Source organism: Neoarius graeffei, chromosome 18 (assembly GCF_027579695.1).
Source record: "Neoarius graeffei isolate fNeoGra1 chromosome 18, fNeoGra1.pri, whole genome shotgun sequence".
NCBI classification, from domain to species: Eukaryota; Metazoa; Chordata; class Actinopteri; order Siluriformes; family Ariidae; genus Neoarius; species Neoarius graeffei.
In genome coordinates this window covers 46,872,332-46,896,783 of record NC_083586.1, presented here as the reverse complement: position 1 = coordinate 46,896,783, position 24,452 = coordinate 46,872,332, and the positions used below count along the sequence as shown (strand labels likewise).

The following is a 24,452-nucleotide window of genomic DNA, read 5'->3' as shown; positions in this document are numbered from 1 at the left end:
CCACCCCAGTGAAGGAGGCATGGCGTCAGTTCTAGCGAAGGAGGTGTGGCCTATGTATCTTTCAGTCCCAGTGAAGGAGGCTTGGCCTATATATCGGTCAGCTCCTAGTGAAGGGGGTGTGGCCTCTTTTCCTCACCATCCCAGTGAAGGCAGCATGGTCTATGCATAATCAGTTCCAGTGAAGGAGGTGTGGCCTATGTAGGGCTGCACGATTATGGAAAAAATGATAATCACGATTATCTTGATCAAAATTGTAATCGCGATTATTAATCACGATTATTCTTGATGTTAGGGAAATCACTTAAATTTTATTTCACTATATTCAAACAAACAATATGAACAGCTTTCAGTGCAGAATGAAATTTAAAAGAGAAATTCTGATTTCCAAATGACACATAAATGAAATTTATCCAAGAAATTACCAAAGGATGAAGGAACTGAAAACTCAATTGCAACAATTACATAGCATTATACTGAGGCCTACAAGTTTTTAGCTAGAAAGACCAGCCTATCAACATGCTCCTCACCTCCCCCTGCTTCTTCAGACACAGATTGACTCTGTTGTTCCGACATAGTTAGCTTTTCTCTCTCACCTCAATCTGTTACCTACTCTCACACTATCACCCCTTGAAGAAGATACCGCTGCCAGTGTTGCCAGATACTGCTGAGGTTTTCCAGCCCAAAATATGTTCAAAACCCGCCAAAATGCACTTAAAACCTCCCAAAATGTAAAATGTACTTGATGCCTATCTTGTAAAGTAAAAATATGCAGCTAAAGTCCAGTATACTATTTGTAAATCGAACAAATAGTAACATGAGACAGTCAGTGCTGGAGGTGAAGAATCTGCTGTTTGGTACTCGGCTCCGTGTGGTTCAATCAGATTATAACTCTGCAATCATCTGCTGTGTTCTGAATTCTACATGCACCAGTAGGTGACGCACACGCATAATATTATGTAGGCTATGTTAGGCTACGATGCATATCTAACATCTGCATTGCTGAGGTTATTTTTTTATTTGTCTTTTATTTATTTATCTTTTTATTTATCCTGTTTGTTTTATTAATTTTATAGGCCTAGTTATTCTGCTTAATTTATTTTTGTCTACATCCATATATTTTCTTCATCTGTTATCCTGATTTTTGTGGATTTGTTAGATTGCACCTGTTTCATATACTTCAATTAAAAAAAAAAAAAGTTAGGCTCCAATGCATGGCTGAATGTAACATGAGAAGAGAAAATGGAGAATGGATTGCGTCGTTCTTATTTACTAGTTTATGAGTTCAGTTTCTGCACTACATTACACACATTCATATTAGTCTTACAGTTACATCAACATTTTTTTGTTTAAATAATACTTAATGAGATTAATGTTTATTGTTAATGGTTAATTTAGGCCAATGCTCGATTTTGGTTGTTTAAAATACCTAAGGGCTGCTGGGTAAACTAGGTCTATGATTTGCCTCAGTTGACCAAAGAGAGCTGTTTTTCCTGATTTCCTTCGCATATTCAAGAACATCATTTGTCTTGGGTGTTTACATTCTCTCCCATCTCTGCTTTCTAGTGGGAGTGAAACTATATAAACATCTGATAAAAACCCGCCGAACTAACAGCCCAAGCCATTTTTTTCCCGCAAAGTAGAATTCGAAACCGCCCAATCTGGCAACACTGAAGCTCTGCGTACATGGCTTGCTTGCTTATTTAGGCGGAGTAATGAAACCTTACATGCGTCGGTTCGCCCCCTAATGGCTTGGCGGAGTACTGGTCAAAAAGTGCTTGATCAGATATGCAGCAGAGCTCGCATTTTAAATGGAAATAAATCGCGATTTTCATTTAATTTAATCGTGGCAGCCAAAATCGCGATTTTCGATTAAATTCGATTAATTGTGCAGCCCTAGGCCTATGTATCTTTCAGTCCCAGTGAAGGAGGTGTGGCCTCTTTTTCTCGCAGTCCCACTGAAGGAGGCATGGCCTATATATCCGTCAGTCCAAGTGAAGGAGGTGTGGCCTTTACGTAGCTCAGTAAATGGGGTGTAGCCTCGGCACCTGTCAGTCTCAGTGAAGGTGTGGTTTGTTTGTTTACCTCAGCGTAGACTCTGCTCTCGATGGCCCAGCCATTAATAGGGATGTCTTTCTGTTTGTGCTTGAGCTCATAACCTTTAGCAATTCGGATCATCTGCTGCACCAGGTCCAACCCTGTGATGCACTCAGTGATGGGGTGCTCCACCTGACACAGAAAACACACACACACACACACACACACACACACACACACACACACACACACACACACACACACGGGGGTATCAGTGCAACTCTTCAACCATTCTCAGTCACAATGATACAAATTAAACCCACTTTCTATTTAAACCCAGAGGCTCAATCAAGGAGGTCTGTATTCAGAAGCTGTACAGTTTCTTCCAAGTATTTTGAGTGTGTGTACATGTAAGCCTCGGAAGAATCACAACCACACACCTGGAGGCGTGTGTTCATCTCAAGAAAGTAAAAGTTCTTCTTGGAGTCAACCAGAAACTCAACAGTGCCTGCTGAAGAATATTTTACAGCTTTAGCCAGAGACACGGCCTGTTCTCCCATCGCACGCCGAGTGGCCGGGTCCAGAAATGTGCTGTTCACACACACACACACTTATTAGAAACTCTCATACAATATTCTTAGTTGTTTATTCTCCATCGCTTCCTATATTTTCAGTCTTTGACCTGTAAAATAAACCATTGATCTGCTTTTCACAGTGATGACATTAAAAATCATTTCAGTACCTCTGTACATTTCTGTTGTGCCATATACAATCAGAAAACAATGAAACATTTACTTTTTCATGCTACGTTTATGTAGTTTGTTTTGGTACATTTAAAAGAAAATTAACTACAAGTGTACAGCTTTGTGATTCTGACAATAAACAAACCAACAAACTAACCAGACTATACTGGCTTATTTGTTTTTATCTCATCTCATTATCTGTAGCCGCTTTATCCTGTTCTACAGGGTCGCAGGCAAGCTGGAGCCTATCACAGCTGACTACGGGCGAAAGGCGGGGTACACCCTGGACAAGTCGCCAGGTCATCACAGGGCTGACACATAGACACAGACAACCATTCACACTCACATTCACACCTACGGTCAATTTAGAGTCACCAGTTAACCTAACCTGCATGTCTTTGGACTGTGGGGGAAACCGGAGCACCTGGAGGAAACCCACGTGGACAACATGCAAACTCTGCACAGAAAGGCCCTCGCTGGCCATGGGGCCCGAACCCGGACCTTCTTGCTGTGAGGCGACAGCGCTAACCACTACGCCACCGTGCTGCCCTTATTTGTTTTTATATTGTAGATTTGTCTTTGTGTCTCATGCGGTGTGGTATGATGTTTGTGTAACCAATCAGCAGTGCACACTGCACCTGACTTCACCCCCAACTGCTATCAATCTACCGAAAAACAAATAACTGGAACCATTGGTACCAGAGCACTGGCCAGTGGAAAAAGTATCAGGCCAAATGAACCATCACATACACACACACACACACACACACTCGAGCCCCTTTCACATAAATTAGGGATAAAATTAGCTCATGTTTAAAGCCTTTAATTTTCTGTAAAGCTGCTTTGCGACAATGTCTGTTGTTAAACGTGCTATACAAATAAACATGTGAAATCCATTAGTGTATGAGGTGAAAACAGCAGCAAACAGATGATAAATTTTTCATTCCCACTCAGTCTTCCATAATGGTAAAGTAACGGATATCATGTATTTCCACCTGATTGGATTAAACAGAATGCTCCGGAGAACGAACCTCCACAAGACGTGTGAACCATGTGAAACCGGATATGATGTATAATTCATGAGGCAGCAAGTTTATTGCTGTAAAAAGCTCAAGATGAGACATTAGCTAGTTAGCAGCAGAGTTCTCAAAAAAAAAAAAAGTAGCAGCCGGCTAAAAAAAAAAATAGTAGTAAGCGGCTCTGGAATTTGCCACGGCAAAGCCACCATGGTGCTCCAAAGGTGCACTAATGCTGGGGTGGGGGTGTCTGGGAGCATGCCCCCCCCCCCAGAAAATTTTGAAATTTACATGCCTTCTTGTGGCTTCTGGTGCATTCTTAGCGAATAAATCACTAAAGCCTAGGTCAAAACTGGACGTACGATTTTTTGGCCGTGCGATTTTTGGCATTTCCCAAATCGCTGCGGTTTTTTTGTTCATGGAGAAAGACGCACGTTGGCCGTAAGTTTGTCTTGCAACCTGAAAAAAACGTAAGCACCCGTAGAGTTTGTTTGACATGACAAAGAACCTCTGCGGCCGGTCTACGGCTCGAAAATCAGCACGTCACACGCGCACCCTCCGTGCATTTCACACGCACCCTCCATGCGTTTCTTGCGTTTTTTGCACGTAGACCGGCCGTAGGAGCACGTACGGCTGGCTGTGACCGAGGCATAACCATTTCCCTGTAAAATACTTGCAAAATATGTGTGAAATTTCCCTCCAGATGCATGTGCTTGGCTTTCTCAGTTACCCTCTGTAGTACGCTGCCTGGCTCTGTAACATAACTACATATGCTACGGCGTGGTCCCATGGTCCGGCTCAGCCAATCAGAGTGAGAAAATCGATCAAGAAATATGGCGTCACTTCCCGTCATACTAGACCTGAATCAAAGACAATTTCGTGGTGGAATAATTGGATTTGCAGCAAATTATGGGCAGCGGAGACTAGGGCTGTAACAATATGCGTACCGAAATCGAAATCGCGATACGCAGAGCCACGATCCATGTCGCGATACAAGAAGGCAGAATCGCAGTACACCCTTTCAAACTTCTCCTCAGCCCAAAAACAGAGGCGCTTCCAAACTTCAATTTATGAATACTTTACTTTTTATTTAAATTACATTTTAAACTTACTTAAATTACTTTTATTTTTTATATCTATTAGTAAGTCGTTTTTTCGCCGACCTGCAACAATCTTCTGCGAGTCACGCAACGTCCACGCTCGCCACTGGCAGAGCATTCATTTCTTTTAAGCGGTCGCCATTCTGGTTGCGACGTGGGGAGCGAATCTGTAAACAAGCAGCTCATTGGCTGGCTAGGTGTGCCACAAGCCAATCACAATCACTTGACCGGAAAGGCATGCAGTGTTGCCAGATTGGGCGGGTTTAGGTGCTTTTTGGCTGGTTTTGAACATATTTTGGGGTGGAAAACGTTAGCAATATCTGGCAACACTGAAGGCATGTCTGCTTGGGCGGAAGCCTTCTGTGGCAGTTACACACTGACACGCGAGCAATGTTTCACCATAAAAATTCCGTAATTTCCATCTGTTTTCCGCGATCAGAGAAAATCATTGGCCCTATGAGAGTGAGACAGTGAGAGAGCCACCCCCCCCCAAAAAAATCTTAACGGATTTACACGATTTGGAAAAATGACTTTTTCAGAACTGAAAAAAACAGAGCTTCCGGTTTAACAGTATTATTTTGAGAAATAAAACAGTCTTTGGATATACATTTGTTCATTTTTGCATACATATTACTCATTCTCTGCAGTGGTCTGAATTATTTATTAAATAGTTAATGTAAGTAAGTAAATGTTAATAAGTCAAATTTACTACTTTAAAAATACATTTTAAAAAAATCGTGGGCCAAAAATCGCGATACGAATCGAATCGTGAGTTGGGTGTATCGTTACAGCCCTAGCGGAGATGACAGAAATCACTTGAACGCTGAAAGACAAGTTTTTTTTTTTCTGAGATCAAGTAGCTGGCACAGACCGTCTGTGTAGGTGGAGAAAACCACTGGTCGTGGACATCTCTGTAGCAACATGGCACGAATCGAGCTGCATCACGCCTCTCTTCAGAGAGTCTCTTCCTGTTTCTGAACATTTGTTTTGTTCCAGCAAAAGCTATCGAGAACATTTTTGCTTATATCTGCTGATTGGCTGGTTGCTTTGAGTTTGCCGCCGGTTGTGTTACACTGAGACAGTATGAGTAGTGCTGTCGCAATATCACTATATCTTCATTTATATCACCACCAGCATCACGACCGTCACAAAATATGTATGAAACCGTGACTGTTCCGATTCCCACTGGAGCCGTGGTAAAACATTTCCGTAAATATTATTGGGTCAGCTGGGAGAAAATTAAGGTGTTATCATTTTGCTCCCATTCCCACGATACCATTACAGCACAATAACAGAAAACATGCGGTTTTCAGTGCGAGTGGGAACGGGGTAACACACACCTGGGTGCCTCCTCCACCACTTTCTGGTTGCGTCTCTGGATGGAGCACTCTCTCTCGTTCAGCCACAGAGCGTTTCCATGCTTATCGGCCAAGACCTGCACACATGTACCATTACACACACACACATCAATGGAAGAACTGATTGAAACCATTTACACCAATATAGATCACCTTCCACTATTCCAAGCCTGATTTTAAAGAAACAGCTTAGCACCAAAAAGAGTCTACACATTTCCTCTTAACCCCTTACGTAGACGTGTTCCGTGTGCGATATTTGCTTTGTCAGTTTTGCTATGGAGTTACACTACAATGCAATTAAGAAGTAAAAGAAGTCTACTATACGTCATGTAAAATCTTTTCCATAAATACATGCTTACATTTTGTTACTTTTGCTTGCGAGTTTACTTCCGGTGAAGGAAGTGGTGGTCAGACAAACTGATTTGGCTGCTGGCATGCACAGAGCTAGTGAAACCGTCTCAGACTATTTTTGCAGTTTAGAGGCCAATGTACGGTCAAGATACCTTCAGAAAGTTGCTCTTTGCGATGGGATAGATCCTTACACGTTAACAAAGAAGGATTTTTCTTATGAGTTGGAAAATTATCCATCAGTTGATTTCCCCGACATCTCAAACTACCTGGTGCTGCAGACATCGTTCTACACGACAAACAGATGAAAACCTGAAAGAGTACAGAGGAGTACAACTTTTTATATGTGGCTGGGTTAAAGATCTGCGGATCAGGACACTACAAGATAAATCCTGGATCGTTTATGCCTGGGTAAGTAGGGATTTCTGGGCTTTTTGTACGCGGCTTTGTGATGGTTGCTAGGATGCTACAAGTTTTAGTATCAGGTGTAAGCAAACCACAGCCACTTGATTCTCAATCCTCCCTGCTCTTCTCTTCCAGATAAATCATTCACAAAAGGTCCACAGAAACCCCTTTAAAGACCTGGGTATTGGTGAAACTAGACGGAGAAGTTATCACGTCTCATTGGAACCGCATGGCCGGGGAAACAGTTTTGCGCTGTTGACTCATGAAGTCTGCTTTTGTGTTTCAGTGGATCGTCTTGATTAGCTTATCTATCTAGTTCAGTGTAGGAGCCCAATCTACATCATCGTCCTTGCAAAGACTGCTTGGACACCCTGATAAATAAAGCGAAAACATGCGTGTTAGTTTACAATATAGTGACCACGATCAAACAGTAAACAAAAGTGCGTCTGAGGACTGAAGCGTCTCCTGAACTTCAAAACATCATGAAATAACAGAAAACGGCGAGAAAAGAAATAAATCGGAGGAATTTACAAACCTTTCACAAAAGTGATTACTGTAACTTCAAGTATTCTTTAACTCAGCTCCCTTCCATCGCAGCGAAAGGTTCAAGAGCCACCTTTCTCGTCATCTTTTGGTAAAATCCTTTGCTCTTTCACGCTTTATCACTTCACGGGGAACCCGGAAGAAACTTTGATCAGTTTCACGGTTTGTTTGATTAAAAAGCCTAGGGCATTTTAATGATTAGCAAGGCGCCCCAGTGATGGTCATGCTTTGTGAACAGTGAGCTTAGCTGACCACCACTTCATGTCTTGCAAATCTAATGAGGTGGATGTGATGTCAGATGCAACCCACCTATATCTGCTGGGTTTCAGTCATGTGACTTTTCTTAGCGGTTTTACCAGAAGTGAAATAGCTGGCGGTTTAAACGGCTGCCGTAGTGCAAACAACTAGTGATAACTCATCAGAGTATGCTCGTAATCTAGAAGCCACTGCTGGCTTTAGATATATTCAGAAGATCGCTATGTGCAATGGAATCGACCCCTACAGTCTGGGAAAGAAGGATTTGTCATCCGATCTCGAAAACTACCCTTCAGTCGAGTTCCCCGACATCTTGAGCTATCTGGTGTTGCAGACGTCCTTCTACACCGCAAAACAGATGAAAGCGTGGAAGAGTACGGAGGCTTACAGTCGCTGCCGAATGAATCCTGTATTGTTTTTGCCCGTGCAAGTATTTTTTTTTAAAAGCTTTTCGTTGCGTCTTTACAACGAAGCGCTGCAAGTTGAAGTGTAAACAAACAACAATTTGCTTGATTCTCACTTGTGTTGGCTCTTATCTCTCAGCTAAATCATTCACAAAGATCATCAGAAACCCCTTTAAAGACCTGGATCTTAGTTAAACAAGACGGAGAAGTGATCACGGCGCATTGTAACTGTATGGCTGGGGAAGAATTTTGTCGCGACCTTCATGCACATGGACTTTGTGAGGAGGAAACAAAGAAACAGCTGGGGACTTTAGCGATTCGTGACTAAAAAACGTACCATAAAATAACAACACATAGCAAGAAAAGTACTTGGAAAACACTAAGGCCATAGCTGAGAGGGAGATACAAACCTTTCACCAAGTGATCACTGCAAACTCGAACATGCTTCGACTCGCCTCCCTTCGATTTCAGTGAGACGTTCAAAAGCCACCTTTCTCGACATCTTTTTGTGAAATCCTGTGTTCGTTCACCCTTTTTTATTAGTTTACACGGAACCCTGAAGAAACTTTGATCAGTTTCACGGTTTGATCGATTCGAACAACTTAAAAAAACAACGCAAGCGTAAGGCGTTTTTCATGCGAGCAATGCACCTTCTCCGTACAAACGCTTTGTCAACTGAGCTTTGATAGACCACCAGCTAAAGTTTTGAATAACTAATGAGGCGGATGTGACGTCACGTCACGTGAAACCCAGCAATAGCATTACTAAACTACATAATCTCATTAATAAATAATTTTGTAAAACACCAGTTCAGATTGGAAAATTATCATCATCCACATAACTTGTAGCTTTCCATTATCACGCCTCTTTTAAAATTTGTAAGGCGGGGCCGAGATACCATGTTGGAAAACGTTAATAGTTGAAACATGACCAAATTTGTTCTATATTTCAACAACCTCACCTCTTGGCATCTTGAAGGAAAAGTGACTGAATAAAAGTGTACTGTATTTCACTCAAAATCTTTTCCATAAACACATGCTTCATATATTACGTACCGGTAGCCTAGTCTCACAAGAAATTAACTATAACAATAATAATAACTTTATTAAAACACAAGATCCACTTGGCTGACGCTGAATCCATTAGATGTGTGTATAATCTATATCTACTTTATTAAATTCGTAAAATATATATAATATAACTCATATAAAATAGGTAATATACAATATAATAAGACAAACATATTATGATGATTAATAATGACTAAAATTTATATTCCATTTATAAAAATATATCTGAATACCAGAAAAGTATTTCCAACAGTTAGTTCTAAGTTGTAAAACATTACATTATAGCCTTCAGCTACAAAGTGTAGTTTTATTTGTGTTCACAGATTTCACTAAATCAGACTGTGTAATAAAATACATTAGTGAACTAAGGCCGTATCACTGTGGTTTGAGGCAAAGAACATTTATGGATCCGTGACTAGTCAGCTACATTATCCTCGTAGCTCCAGTGCAAACCTAAATCAGGAAACTTCAGACAGTAAATCAGTCTCGGCTGATCATATACATTTGACGAAATGAAGATTAATTTAAACATTTGAGAAACTAGACTGAATTGAGTTGGAAAAGTGGGAGGATATACACAAAAAAAGGAAGGGGGGGAAGAAAAAAAAAAAAAAAAAAAGAGCACTGCTCTCATCAGATAGTCACACAAGGTCACCTGGATCTCAATGTGCCTGGGGTTATCAATGTACTTCTCAATAAGGAGTCGATCGTCCCCGAAACTGGACGCAGCCTCCTGAGAGGAAAAACGAAACCCTTCCCTAAGGAGACAAAACACAAGTCTAAGTTTTCACATTGCGCTGACTTTTCTACTGATCTAAAACAATAATAAACAATATGAGAATAAATAAGGAGTGATCGTTTGACCAAGATGACACTGAAGCTGGATTGGCTCGGGTTCCTCACGCCTCCTCTGATTGGGCAGTTGGAGTGGTGCTCGAAGGGTCAACGCAGTGGCCGTATCAAAGCTTTCCTCTTATCAGTTAACAATCTCTTTAATCTCACCTCACGCTCACGTTTTGTCACACTTTCTTGACTTGAGATAAAATCCGATTTACAACTCAAACAAAAGGTTGACTTCACGTCAGAGATAAGGAGCGCAATTAGGGGCGTCCTCGTTTGCTCAGCGTTTTATCAGAGAGACTGTCTCCAGAGCCAGAGGAATACAAGAGGAAGGTGTCATGGCTTTTCTAACAGTATGTCTGGAAGGAGCAGACTGTATAAACCCACGACAGAGAGAACTTTATTGGGTGTTCATATGCTGTTCACACACTCGACCTACGAGTCAAGCTGTAAACGCACATCGGGAATAAACGCGAGAAAAAGATCAATCGTTAACTTCACTCACGCTTTTCATCGTGCGGTTTTACTCCTCTATAAAACACACATTCACTGGATTCAAAAAAATGATTTTAAAAGTGTATTCAACAGGGTAAAGAGATTTAAGATCCCTTTTTTATATATTATATATGAATAAAATATTTATCACAAGATCAACTGAGAGCTACTGCTCACTTACGTATTCGCCCCCGCTCTCGTTTATATCAGAATGCAAGCGATCGAAGGAATAGGACACTTATTATGAATGTCGACTTCAACAAATAATTAACCCTGAAACAAGTAAGTAAAGAGCCGTGTCTCTCCCCAGGAATTTCAAATAGCATCCTGGTAAACTGTCATTTTGAAATCGCATTTTGCTTCTCGAAATAGTGTCAAAATCCACCCTATATGTTTCGTAAATACATTCAGTCGGTAAACAGGAAGTCGATGTGCGACAAATCTGAAAATGGTATACACGGTATAGAACCCCAAGCTGAAACTTGGTACCAAGTATCAAGCAGTTGTGATTTATAGTTGCTGAGAAAAGTGTTACGAAAATTTTGTAAATCCACACTATACAGTATGTTTCGTAAATATATTCAAATCGGTAAACAGGAAGTCGATGTGGGACAGACCTGAAAATGGTATACCGGTACATGTTATAGAACCCCAAGCTGAAGTCTGGTACTAAATATCAAGCAGTTGTGATTTGTCGTTGCTGAGAAAAATGTGATGAAAATTTTGTAAATTCACCCTATATGTTTCATAAATACATCCGGTCGGTAAACAGGAAGTCGATGTGCGACAGATCTGAAAACGGTACACACGGTATAGAACCCCAAGCTGAAACTTGGTACCAAATATCAAGCAGTTGTGATTTGTCGTTGCTGAGAAAAATGTGATGAAAATTTTGTAAATCCACCCTATATGTTTCGTAAATACATCCAGTCGGTAAACAGGAAGTCGATGTGCGACAGATCTGAAAACGGTATACACGGTATAGAACCCCAAGCTGAAGCTCGGTACCAAGTGGCTATGACTTGTGGTTGCTGAGAAAAAGGGTGTTTCAGACGGACAGAGATACGGACATACAGACAAAGGTAAATCAGTACGTAGTAATAATAATAATAAAAATTTTAAAAATTCAGTTAATAACTTGAAGTTGCATGTTTTCTGCACTAAGGTAAACCAGATGTTATGTTTTCGATTCAGCATATATTAATACAAATCTTAATTTAATCTCAGAGTACACAGAGAGAGAAATCAGAATTTATAATATACAAATAACTTACTAAATATAAATAAATGCTTAATGTAAATAGAAATATATTCATAATATAAATATTCATCCATGCTGATAAATTTTTTAAGTAAGATTATTTAACTATCAATTTAAACATAAATAACAAAATAATACAATACAGCAAAGTGTCAATAAAACAATCAATTAATTTATAAATGATCAGAAAGCAGTGTTGCGTGACTGGGAATAGTCATAATTATTTTGCTTCAATTTTATCCACAGTTCACTTCACAACATTTTAAAGTCCCGAAGGGGGATTATGTCGTAGCAATTTCCATCCATCCCGGGAAGGGTGCTCACCTTTTGAAATCAACTCCTCTCACAATTTTTGAAGGAATTTCACAAAACTTGGCAGAATTCTTTGTTACATGTCGGTAATACGCATATTGTAGTTTAATTAAATTGGGTCACATTTTACCAGAGTTACAGCCCTTGATTAACAACCTTGTACTCTCACAATTTCATGAAGGTGTGTTCGCCTTCTGACATCAACTCCTCTTACAATTTTTGGATGAATTTCTCGAAGCTCGGCAAAAGGCCTCGTTATATGACGGTAATACGCATATTGTGATTTAATTTCGTTTGTGAAAATTTTACCAGAGTTTTGACCCTTGATTAAATAACTTGTACTTTGACAATTTCATGAGGGTGTACGTTCTTCTGAAATCAACTCCTCTCACAATTTGTGGAGGAATTTCACCAAACTTGGCACAAGGCTTTGTTATACGACAGTTATACGCATATTGAAATTTCGTTTAATTTGGGCAAATTTTCCCAGAGTTATGCCTTGATTATTAACAAACTTGTACTTTGGCAATTTCATCAAGGTGTGCTTGCTTTCTGAAATCAACTTCCCTCACTATTTTTTTACTATCCTCCGCTGGCTGAAAGGCCCGAAGGAGGGATTATGTCGTGGCGATGTCCGTCTGTCCGTCCCGGGAAGGGTACTCACGTTCTGAAATCAACTCCTCACAATCTTTGGAAGAATTTCACAAAACTTGACAGGATTCTGTGTTATATGTCGGTAATACGCATATTGTAATTTCATTCAATTCGGTCGCATTTTACCAGAGAGTTATGGCAGAGTTGCCAGCAAGGGATATTGTGTTCTCAGAGCACTCTTGTTTTTAAAATTATACTATGCTCTAAATTTTTCTCCCTAAATTGACTTCTTTTTCAGAAACGTTTCAGTTCCCACTTGATCATAAACACAGCATAAAGGTTTTGTACATCTCATCTCATTATCTCTAGCCGCTTTATCCTTCTACAGGGTCGCAGGCAAGCTGGAGCCTATCCCAGCTGACTACGGGCGAAAGGCGGGGTACACCCTGGACAAGTCGCCAGGTCATCACAGGGCCGACACATAGACACAGACAACCATTCACACTCACATTCACACCTACGGTCAATTTAGAGTCACCAGTTAACCTAACCTGCATGTCTTTGGACTGTGGGGGAAACCGGAGCACCCGGAGGAAACCCACGCGGACACGGGGAGAACATGCAAACTCCGCACAGAAAGGCCCTCACCAGCCACGGGGCTCAAACCCGGACCTTCTTGCTGTGAGGCGACAGCGCTAACCACTACACCACCGTGCCGCCCGGTTTTGTACATTTTAAGTGAATTTCTAAACGCTCAGCCAAAAAAAAAAAAAAAAAACCCACTGTGCGCTCACACCGACAACTGTCACGTTAAATATTCAGAAGAGAAGAAACAGAAGCATGAAAAGAATTCAACTTTTCAATCTCAGCAACCTTTATAGAATCATGAAGAACTTTACAAATGTGTACAGTGATCTCTCACCTAGTCTCCTCATCGTTCCAGGCGATCCTCATTCCTTTACCTCCACCACCAGCAGACGCTTTGATCATAACTGGGTAACCTGAAAGAGTGGGAAAAAAGGTTGCTTTTTCCAAAAAACACCCTGTTAGCTACTCTTAAGGTGATGATACATGGAGCAACTTTTTGGGCAGTGTTTCCGGGCAACTGCGCTTCGATACTTTCCCATTTAGATTGGGCAACATAATTTCTATCTGAACGATTTTGATCGTTTTGGGCAACTTTTTAAGATCATCCAATCAGAGTGTGAGCAGCGAATCACATGACCACCTGAGAGCTTCTGAAATTTTCAACAAAGATGGCGGCGTCTCTGACAGGAGAGCGAAGAAAAAGAGAGACAACTTATATCTTTTTATATCGGTAAGTTGTTACGCATAAACCCAAAGTGGTGAATTTACCTCATCAAATGCCTAGAAAACCAACAGACTTATATTTTTACGTGCTCGGGTTGTAATTAAGACATCGATTTTTTCCGTCAAGTGTAAACTGCCGTTAGCAAACCACCGCTCCATAGAGCTTGAATGGGATTTAGCTAACTAGCAGTGGCTTTTGCTAACATAGTTAGCTAAAAGTTATTGCTAGCTATGTACAGTATAAGGTTAGCTCTCTTGCGTCAAATTAAAAGTGATGGGCGGCTCATGATTTTTTTTTTTGAGAGTTGTAATAGAGATTGCCTAACTTATCATTTGATCTAATTCACATCCAGAGCACGACTACTTGTGGAGCCCGAGGGTGAAACAGTACAAACTTCGGGATCTAAAAAAGAAAGAAAGCCTTTCAGGAGCTCTGTCACCCCCTTTTCTTCCTCAGCAGCATCTCCTGGTCCATGTCCTTTTGTCTTTTTTGCTGAGATGAAAATACATGACTTGCAACCACATGATCAAAATGTGCTACGTCATGAGCGTCTGCCATGATGGCGGATATACAAAGCAGCTAGAATGGCAGCTGCTGAAAGCGTGTCTGTAAACAATGCTGAATTTTCTCAGTATTACCACGATTTGAATGCTTGAGCGAAGATTCGATACAAAGAGAAGATGGATATGTGTGGTTTTGACCCATACTATTTTAAAAAAGTCAGCCTTTTCTGAAGATAAGACGCTTGTACCGACCATCGAGTACCCAGATATCGCATTCTATCCGGTTCGGCTGCCGAAGAATCAAGTCTGACCTTGGACGAAACACAGCCCATTTTCTGAGTGGGTGCCCAGTCTGGACTGTTTATCATATAATTTTGCTGGCACTCCTAGAAGCGAAATGGTAATACGTGTGTTAAAATTATAACAACGACTGAGTGAACCATGACAAAAGAACGCTCATTTTATGGCAAAATTCTAGCAACACGAAATAAAATTCTTCCATGATATTATCGAGAAAGCTTTTGAATCTCGCCTGAGATAAAATGATCACTGCAAACACAAGCTGTTTTGGTTTTAGCCTCTGTTAGATCAGCCTTGACGATGTTGTTCAGCCGTGCTCGTCTCCTCTCCGTACTCAGCCTCAGAGTTTCCTCGCCCTCTTTCCGAATCATGGGCGGAATTCTAAAAAAATCTGAACATGTCACGGTCATGAGTACTGTTGTGACCACAAAGATATACAGCGCAAAGATATGGCATCGCTAAAAGAACGCTTAAAGCAGAGGAAAAAGAAAGAGAGTTGGGCAGGCGTGACTGTTTGTTTTGTATGGAATGTCGCTTGACCCCGCATTTATCTCCACCAACATGGCTGACATCCGGGTTTCTGTTTTGCTTTGACATCACTCGCAAGTCAAGGATTAAATGATTATGTTTTTCTGATGCATGTGTCAGTTATACGTTATAGCATATGTGATTGAGGCTAGTAACATTTTTTAAAGGGATTTAAAAAGTGTTAATTATTAACAGAATAATGTGGTTATTTTGACTTATAAATGTTAAAATGATGGCAAATTATCTTTTGACCAGAGTATCTATTCAGTTTTGTTCCAGAAGTGATACTTACTTGAGCGAAATAAAGGCTGAAGCCAAGACAAAAGTGACAGCTGCGAATGTTTCAGTGTCCATCTTTGCAGTGTCTGTCTTCCTGCCAATAGATTTGCTCTTATCTGACTGGTTGTTGCTAATTGTCTATTGCCCTAATTAGTTGTCCTGTATCTCACCTAGCTGCCCGTTGCCGGCAACATTGCCCAAAAAGTTGGCCTGTGTATCATCACCTTTCAAGGAATAGTACAGAAAATGAAATCCAATTTTTCCTGTTACTCAAAATGTACTCGATCAGCCAAGACATGATGTCTGAGGTTTGCTTCTTGCTCATTTTCCACAGAAACTAATGCCCAAGGTTAATGTAACAAATAATGGACATCTATTTAAAGGGCATATTCTGGACCAATTTCGTTTTTGTTTTTTTTTAATATGAAAGTATGTCCCTTTACACACTCATCCAGAAGGGTAATTTTGCACAAGACCATCTGTCTACAGCAGAAAAAAATAAAATAACAAAACGCATCTGGAAAAATCCCAAGGGAGTCTGGAGCCAGATTCGTAACGTTGTCTGTGGAAGCGCCAGCAGGCTGCGCGAGCTTGCACGGTTTCAGTGCACAGCCTGTGTAGACCAAGCGCTCCCATTTCTCTCTCATTGTCCGGTCTTTTGGAAAACGATGAGTACTAATCCCATCAAGATTGGTGTTGCTACACCCTCCTATGATACATCTGTTAACCATTTTAACCACTGGTTTAACCATCTGTTAACCATTTGCAGAAAACCACCAGGTCATTTTCTCATAAACAAACCAGCGCTGACATAGGATTCAGAAGGAGGCGTCCCGCACGCGACGTCACGAAAATCAATCAATGTCTCGTCTCGACTTCTTCCGCTTTATCCGGGGCCGGGTCGCGGAGGCAGCAGTCTAAGCATGGAAGCCCAAACTTCCTTTTCCCCCAGACACCTTGGCCAGCTCCTCGGGAAGAACACAGAGGCGTTCCCAGGCCAGCCAAGAGACATAGTCCCTCCAGCGTGTCCTGGGTCTTCCCCGGGGCCTCCTCCCGGGGGGACATGCCAGGAACACCTCCCCAGGGAGGCGTCCAGGAGGCATCCAAAAAAGATGCCCGAGCCACCTCAGTTGATTCCTCTCGATGTGGAGGAGCAGCGGCTCTACTCTGAGCTCCTCCCGAGTGACTGTGCTTCTCACCCCATCTCTAAGGGAGCGCCCAGCCACCCTGCGAAGGAAACTCATTTCGGCCGCTTGTATCCGCGATCTTGTTCTTTCGGTCATTACCCAAAGCTCATGACCATAGGTGAGAGTCGGAACGTAGATCGACCGGTAAATTGAGAGCTTCGCCTTTTGGCTCCGCTCCTTCTTCACCACGACGGACCGGTAAAGCGACCGCATCACTGCGGAGGCTGCACCGATCTGCCTGTCAATCTCACGCTCCATCCTTCCCTCACCCGTGAACAAGATCCCAAGATACTTAAACTCCTCCACTTGAGGCAGGACTTCACCAACCTAGAGAGGGCAAGCCACCCTTTTCTGGTCGAGAACCATGGCCTCGGACTTGGAGGTGCTGATTCTCATCCCAGCCGTTTCACACTCGACTGCAAACCGCCCCAGTGCATGCTGAAGGTCCTGGTTTGAAGAAGCCAACAGGACATCATCATCCGCAAAAAGCAGAGATGAAATCCTGTGGTTCCCAAACAGGATTCCTTCCAGCCCCTGGCTGCGCCTAGAAATTCTGTCCATAAAAATCATGAACAGAACCGGTGACAAAGGGCAGCCCTGCCGGAGTCCAACATGCACTGGGAACAGGTCTGACTTACTGCCGGCAATGCGAACCAGACTCCTGCTCCATTCGTACAGGGACCGGACAGCCCTTAGCAAAGAGCCCCGAACCCCATACTCCTGAAGCACCCCCCACAGAATACCACGAAGGACACGGTTGAATGCCTTCTCCAGATCCACAAAGCACATGTGAACTGGTTGGGCAAACTCCCATGAACCCTCGAGCACCCTATGAAGGGTATAGAGCTGGTCCAGTGTTCCGCGACCAGGACGAAAACCGCATTGTTCCTCCTGGATCCGAGGTTCGACTATTGGTCGAATTCTCCTCTCCAGTACCCTGGAGTAAACCTTCCCTGGGAGGCTGAGAAGTGTGATTCCCCTATAATTGGAGCACACTCTCCGGTCCCCTTTCTTAAAAAGAGGGACCACCACCCCAGTCTGCCACTCCAGAGGCACTGTCCCCAACCACCACACGATGTTGCAGAGGCGTGTCAACCAAGACAGCCCCACAAAATCCAGAGACTTGAGATACTCAGGGCGGATCTCATCCACCCCCGGTGCCTTGCCACCAAGGAGCTTGCAAACCACCTCAGTGACTTCGGCTTGGGTAATGGACGAGTCCACCTCTGAGTCATCAGCCTCAGTCTCCTCAATGGAAGACATGACGGTGGGATTGAGGAGATCCTCAAAGTATTCCTTCCACTGCCCGACAATATCCTCAGTCGAGGTCAACAGCTCCCCACCCGCACCGTAAACAGTGTTGGTAGAGTACTGCTTCCCCCTCCTGAGGCACCGGATGGTTTGCCAGAATTTCTTCGAGGCCGACCAATAGTCCTTCTCCATGGCCTCCCCGAACTCCTCCCAGTTCCAAGTTTTTGCCTCCACAACTGCCCGAGCTGTGGCACGCCTGGCCTGCCGATACCCGTCAGCTGCCCCAGGAGTCCCGGAGGTCAACATGGCCCAATAGGACTCCTTCTTCAGCTTGACGGCATCCCTTACTTCTGGTGTCCACCACCGGGTTCAGGGATTGCCGCCACGACAGGCACCGGAGACCTTGCGGCCACAGCTCCGAACAGCTGCGTCCACAATGGAGGTAGAGAACATGGTCCACTCAGACTCAATGTCCCCTGCCTCCCTTGGAAGCTGGGAAAAGCTCTCCCAGAGGTGGGAGTTAAAGACCCCCCCGACAGAGTGCTCGGCCAGACGTTCCCAGCAGACCCTCACCATACGTTTGGGCCTGCCAGGTCTGTCCAGTTTCCTCCTCCACCAGCGGATCCAACTCACCACCAGGTGGTGATCAGTTGACAGCTCAGCCCCTCTCTTCACCCGAGTGTCCAAGACATAGAGCCGGAGATCAGATGAAACGACAAAGTCTATCATCGACCTCTGACCTAAGGTGTCCTGGTGCCACGTGCACTTATGGACACCCCTATGCTCAAACATGGTGTTTGTTATGGACAAACCGTGACTAGCACAGAAGTCCAATAACAAAACACCACTCGGGTTCAGATCAGGGAGGCCGTTCCTCCTAACCACACCCCTCCAGGTGTCACTGTCGTCGCCCACATGAGCATTGAAGTCCCCCAGTAGCACAATGGATCAATCAATCAATGTTTCCCGGAAAATTCAAATGGCAAGTTTTTTCAGAGGTGGACCAATTCACCTCAAATGGCTTGATTTCAACTGAATGGCTTGATTTCAACTGGTACTGCGCAAGGTAAAAAAATTGCGCAGAACGTTACAGATACTGTATTTGACCAAAATTTAATATAAAATAGGAAAATTACATTGATCTTGCTCCTGAATTTACCCGTGATATGCACTTTAACCTATACACACACGCCCAAGTCTTCATACACTTCCTTCAAACATTAAGGCATCTAATCTCATCGTAAATAATCTGCTGTTGAAGTAAGCAGGGACTGGAAGACGGGGCCTAGAACATGAATGATACCGATACCAAACCTCGCTAAGCAAAGCTGTTCAATATGGCCACCCCATAACGTTACAATTTTCGACTACATGGTCAAGCTGAGTGCATGTTACACAATTTTAGCCCTGAATTCCCATCACTGCCATGCGAACTATCAGAAGTCCCTTTTATCATAAGCCGGCTGTTCAAGGTGGGAATCTTACGCCTTTATTCCGCCTCGTGTTCTGTATAAAATGTCCAAATGTGGAATGGGAGATCTGTTTTGTTCCGCCTCTGAGCTGGAACGATTGGTAGTAACAGAGCCAGAATCGGCGTCTCTGTAAAAGGGACAGATGGCACGGTGGGACAGGGGTATGACGTTTTTGACATTGACTTTCTTCTTTCCGAAACCAGTGCGAATTTAAACGTCTCCGTCTACGACATCGAAGATCCGCATGCCTTTCTGCCTCAAACCGCTTCATACTGCACTTTCTCCTCTGATAATTCTGATCACGCATACATGCTGCTCACTCCTCTCTCCAGCGTTACCTTTCACTCTGATTCTCTCTCTGTTTGCAAGCACAGTTTTCTGTGACACGTTTTTCCCTGGAAAAAAAAAACCTCAGCTCAGCTAAAAGACGCAAACAAGTTATATACCAAAAGCACTTCAACACTCAGTTCACCCGCCGCTGTTTTGAAAGCAGCGCCGGTATGCTTGGGGTATTCATATTTCTGACGCATGGATACCTCACCCTAGATGCTGATGCTCCATTGTGGCACGTCACGCCTCTAGTTGACAAATGCCGGCTCCGAATGTAAAACCACACGCTGGCACGGCTTCATGCGGCTTTATTTGGTTCAGTTTAAAATCACTGAAGCTGGAATATTGAGGTGCCTTCTTGACGTCAATATGACGAAATATTTGTGTAAAAAGGGCTAGCGATGCATTGATATTTTCAAGCATATTTGATCATTCTAGAATTGAACTGCGTACTGTGAGCCACTGTGCAAGTACCAGCAAAAACATTCCTCAGAAACAGCCAGTGAAAGTCCAATAAAAAATCAAATTCATCTGCTCTCACGCGCAGCAGAACCCTGAATCCAGTTCCATCATCCATCTATTAGTGTTGGGCAAAACGAGGGCAAAACGTAAGTGCAATAATAATGCTTCTGTAAGAACTTTTGTTATGACACACCCAGATAGCTGTTAGGAACAGCAAACAAACAAACAAACAAAAATTCCTGAGGGCACAGAGTATAAACATAGCTACATTTTGACACAAACCTCCAGTTCTCTTTGCAGAACAGACAAGACAATCTGTGAAATAATGGCTTGTTTTTTTCTTGTTCCCATCCAAAAAGGGCAGAAGCAAGCACCACAGCCAAAGTCGCAAAGCCACATAATAAAAAGCTCTTGCATTTATTTTCATGGTAAAGCTGGATTTATGGATCAGACATGCTTCAGTGGGCATCTCTCCAGGTGAAAGATCATACAGTATGCAAGTCCTGTACGAGATAACAACTGTCATGGTCCTACCTGTGGGCTTCTCTCTTCAGGTAACATCTCCACTCAGCATTACCGGCCACGCCCGCACTCACTTCCTCTTATTAACTTTCAGTGACTGTCATTGGCTGTTGCCGATCACCTGCTTCCCCCTGGGTGTATTTAAGCTGCAGTTCTCCCTAGCCTCAGTGTCAGATCGTCTGCAACTCTCAGCCTGATAACCTGCTTTGTGTTCATACTACTCTGACTCCTGAAATTGTTCTGTTCGACTCTGTCTGCTCTCCAGCCCCGGTACCCTGACCTGCCTTCTGTTCCGTTTGACTCTGTCTGCTCTCCAGCCCCGGTAACCTGATCTGCCTTCTGTCCCGTTGACTCTGTGTTCCAGTTTGCTCTCTAACTCCTGCCTGCTGAGGGACTGCTCGCTTGGAGACTGCCTGAAACCCAAGTTCTGTCTGCCTACAGCTACAGCTCTCTGACTACGCCAGATCCCGTCAGATCTCAGAAGCTAAGCAGGGTCGGGCCCAGTCAGTACTTGGATGGGAGACCTCAGACGTCACCACCAGCCATCCCTGCCTCTCAGTTCTCCTGCCTCTGGACTTCACCCACACACATTCTCCCAACTCCCTTTTCCCCTATTATTATTAAACTGTGGTTTGAGCGCACTTGATCTCCTCTCCTGTCTGTTCCGTGACAACAACAGATTGTATGTGATAAACATCGTGCAGCCACTCAGATTTCTGAAGTGGTGTAGCTTGCCCTCATCTCACTCCATCCTGAAGCGCATCAGCGAGTCTGAGTGACGACACTGAAGAAGAGGTGGAAGTGTTTTAAAGAAGATAATTACAGAAACGATTTTTGGTCAGACAGACTTCAGATATTTCACAATAATCGTCTCCTTGCTCTCCTAGCAATATTGGCAAACCTTGGACAGGCTAGGCTGATGGAGTATAACTGGTATAAGAAGAAAATTTGGCCAATTCATATTTTGGACGAACTGTTCCTGTTCCTCATTTCTTTTCATGTTAAAAAAAATTTGGCTTAACAATACAGATATCTCAGTTAACCAAAAGTGATTTAGTTACATACCGATCTCTTGTGAAATCTTCACAGCCTCCTCTGCACTCTAAAAAAAAACAAATAAATAAACAATAAACACAATTTAATCAAATAAGAAAAGGATTCATATTACAAATGTTCATAGCATGGTTATACTATCATGGTAGACATGATATGAGCTAACTTCTGGTAAACTGTATAATCATTTACTTCCATTTCATTAAAGACTGAATCACTGCAAACAAGGATTTGGGCAGATGTTGAAAATCATATCAGCGCATGTTCGTGTTTGCTAAAACGTATTACAAATAATGCTTGTAAAACGTGTACCAATTTACAAAATGCCAATATAAATGGGTGCGACTTTAAACTGCAGCAGGTGGTGAGTCTCAGGTCCAGGAGGACTTGGGTATTGGGGAAAGTGGAGTTAGCCCTTGATCACCATTGGTCCCAGGTCCACTCTGACTTGGAGTGGTAGCGCCCGCCTGGGTTCCAGCTATGGGTTAAATAGTACATCACCAATAAGGCACTGGCAGCAGGGTGCTTTTCGGTGCAATGTGGCAGATGAACCCAACAGCGTCAACAGCACACCAACAGATGGCATGCAGAAGAGCCACTCAAATGGCCAACGGATGGCATCACTCACCAAGTCAGTTATCACTGTGGGGCAACTTCCATACCTGTCAGGTCTGTGGCACTTTTGTGCATCAGGTCTGGAGGTCCAGAGAGACAACACGATGAGGGCACGACATCGTTTGTCTTACCTTACTGTGCAAGGCGCTTCGTTAGGAGAGGAGAATAGTATGCGAGAGCTCACAAGGCCAGACATTCTGTGGTGGCTCTGTGCCAGTGCAGGCGACTCTTGCCCCTTTTCCACCAAAGCATTTTCAGGGCTGGTTGGGGGCCAGTGCTTAGTTTGGAACCGGGTTTTCTGTTTCCACTGACAAAGAACTGGCTCTGGGGCCAGAAAAACCGGTTCCAGGCTAGCACCAACTCTCTGCTGGGCCAGAAGAAAGAACCGCTTATGTCGGGGGGGGGGGGTCGGAGTTGTTAAGACCAACAACAATAACAAGACCGCAAAAGATCGCCATTTTTAAGCGACGAGAAGCAGCAGCTGTACAAACGAGAAGTCATCCATTATTATTATTGTTGTTGTTGCTGCTGCTGCTTCTTCCGCGTTGTTTTTGCTTCGATATTCGCGCCAAGGTTTATGTAAACATAGCGATGTAACTGACGTATACAGCGACGTAATGACTTGGCTTCCCTTAGCACCGCGAGCTATGGATAAACAAACTGGTTCTCAGCTGGCTCGCAAGTTGAACGAGTTGTGAACCAGCACCAGCACTGGCCCCGAACCAGCCCTGGAACTGATTTGGTGGAAAAGGGGTAAGAGTCGCTCTAATGCAGGCCTCGTGGCTCATCTGCATTTCTCCATCCATCCAGCCATTATCTGTAACCACTTACCCTGTGCAGGGTCACGGGCAAGCTGGAGCCTATCCCAGCTGACTATGGGCGAGAGACAGGGTACACCCTGGTCATTGCAGGGCTGACACAGAGACAAACAACCATTCACACTCACATTCACACCTACGGTCAATTTAGAGTCACCAGTTAACCTAACCTGCATGTCTTTGGACTGTGGGGGAAACCGGAGCACCCGGAGGAAACCCACGCGGACACGGGGAGAACATGCAAACTCCACACAGAAAGGCCCCCCGTCGGCCACTGGGCCTGAACCCAGAACCTTCTTGCTGGGAGGCGACAGTGCTAACCACTACACCACTGTGCCGCCCTCCAGCTGCGTTTCTGCGCCTCCTAATGAAGCAGTCATCATCGCTAGCGATGGATAACCGCTGCTGCCACTGACCAATTTACTACTTAAACTAAAACAAAACAAACTTCCATTCAGTAGGTGTGGGTGATGATATTGTGATTGTGAAATCAATATCACGATAAAATGTTACAGTACCACCTTTCTCCCAGGACCTTTGACCAACTACATTGTTACTGATGTTAACGAGTAGCTGACTGGATGTTCTCTTTTCAGCTTTAATTAGAGAGTATTTTTGTAACATTACAAAAATACTGCTATAATGCTACAGTGCTGGATTTAAAGCATGTTGGTGTATGTCGACATTTCACCGTCTCAACCGCCCTTACTGTTATTCTTAAAGAGTCTGACATAGCAGCTATTGCTGTGGAACTGGGTGCCATGCTCACATCATGGCTTTTGCCTTCTCATGTGGACAGAGTTCTTTTCTAAAGCCTGTTTGGGAATTGTTTTGAAAACAGAAGGGTAAAAATCTCATCAAAAATGTTCTCCTTAACTTTTTTTTGTTGTCCCTTAACAAAACCTCCTTACACTTGCTGGCAATAATGATTCTGGCAACACATACCCCTTTTCCACCAAATCAGTTCCAGGGCTGGTTCGGGGCCAGTGCTGGTGCTGGTTCACAACTTGTTCAACTTGCGAGCCAGCTGAGAACCAGTTTG

General features: G+C 43.4%; 1 protein-coding gene across 1 annotated transcript in view; it reads right to left on the bottom strand.

Annotated features, from left to right (window-relative positions):
* The window catches only part of pcca (propionyl-CoA carboxylase subunit alpha), a 152,709-nt gene that overhangs the window by 68,203 nt on the left and 60,054 nt on the right, over positions 1 to 24,452 (bottom strand). The window contains exons 8-13 of the mRNA XM_060898942.1: positions 21,990 to 22,026; positions 13,701 to 13,779; positions 9,932 to 10,034; positions 6,234 to 6,328; positions 2,475 to 2,625; positions 2,083 to 2,226 (exon numbers count right to left, since the gene is read on the bottom strand). Coding sequence (XP_060754925.1) covers positions 2,083 to 2,226; positions 2,475 to 2,625; positions 6,234 to 6,328; positions 9,932 to 10,034; positions 13,701 to 13,779; positions 21,990 to 22,026 — 609 coding nt within the window. The remainder of the gene's footprint in view (positions 1 to 2,082; positions 2,227 to 2,474; positions 2,626 to 6,233; positions 6,329 to 9,931; positions 10,035 to 13,700; positions 13,780 to 21,989; positions 22,027 to 24,452) is intronic.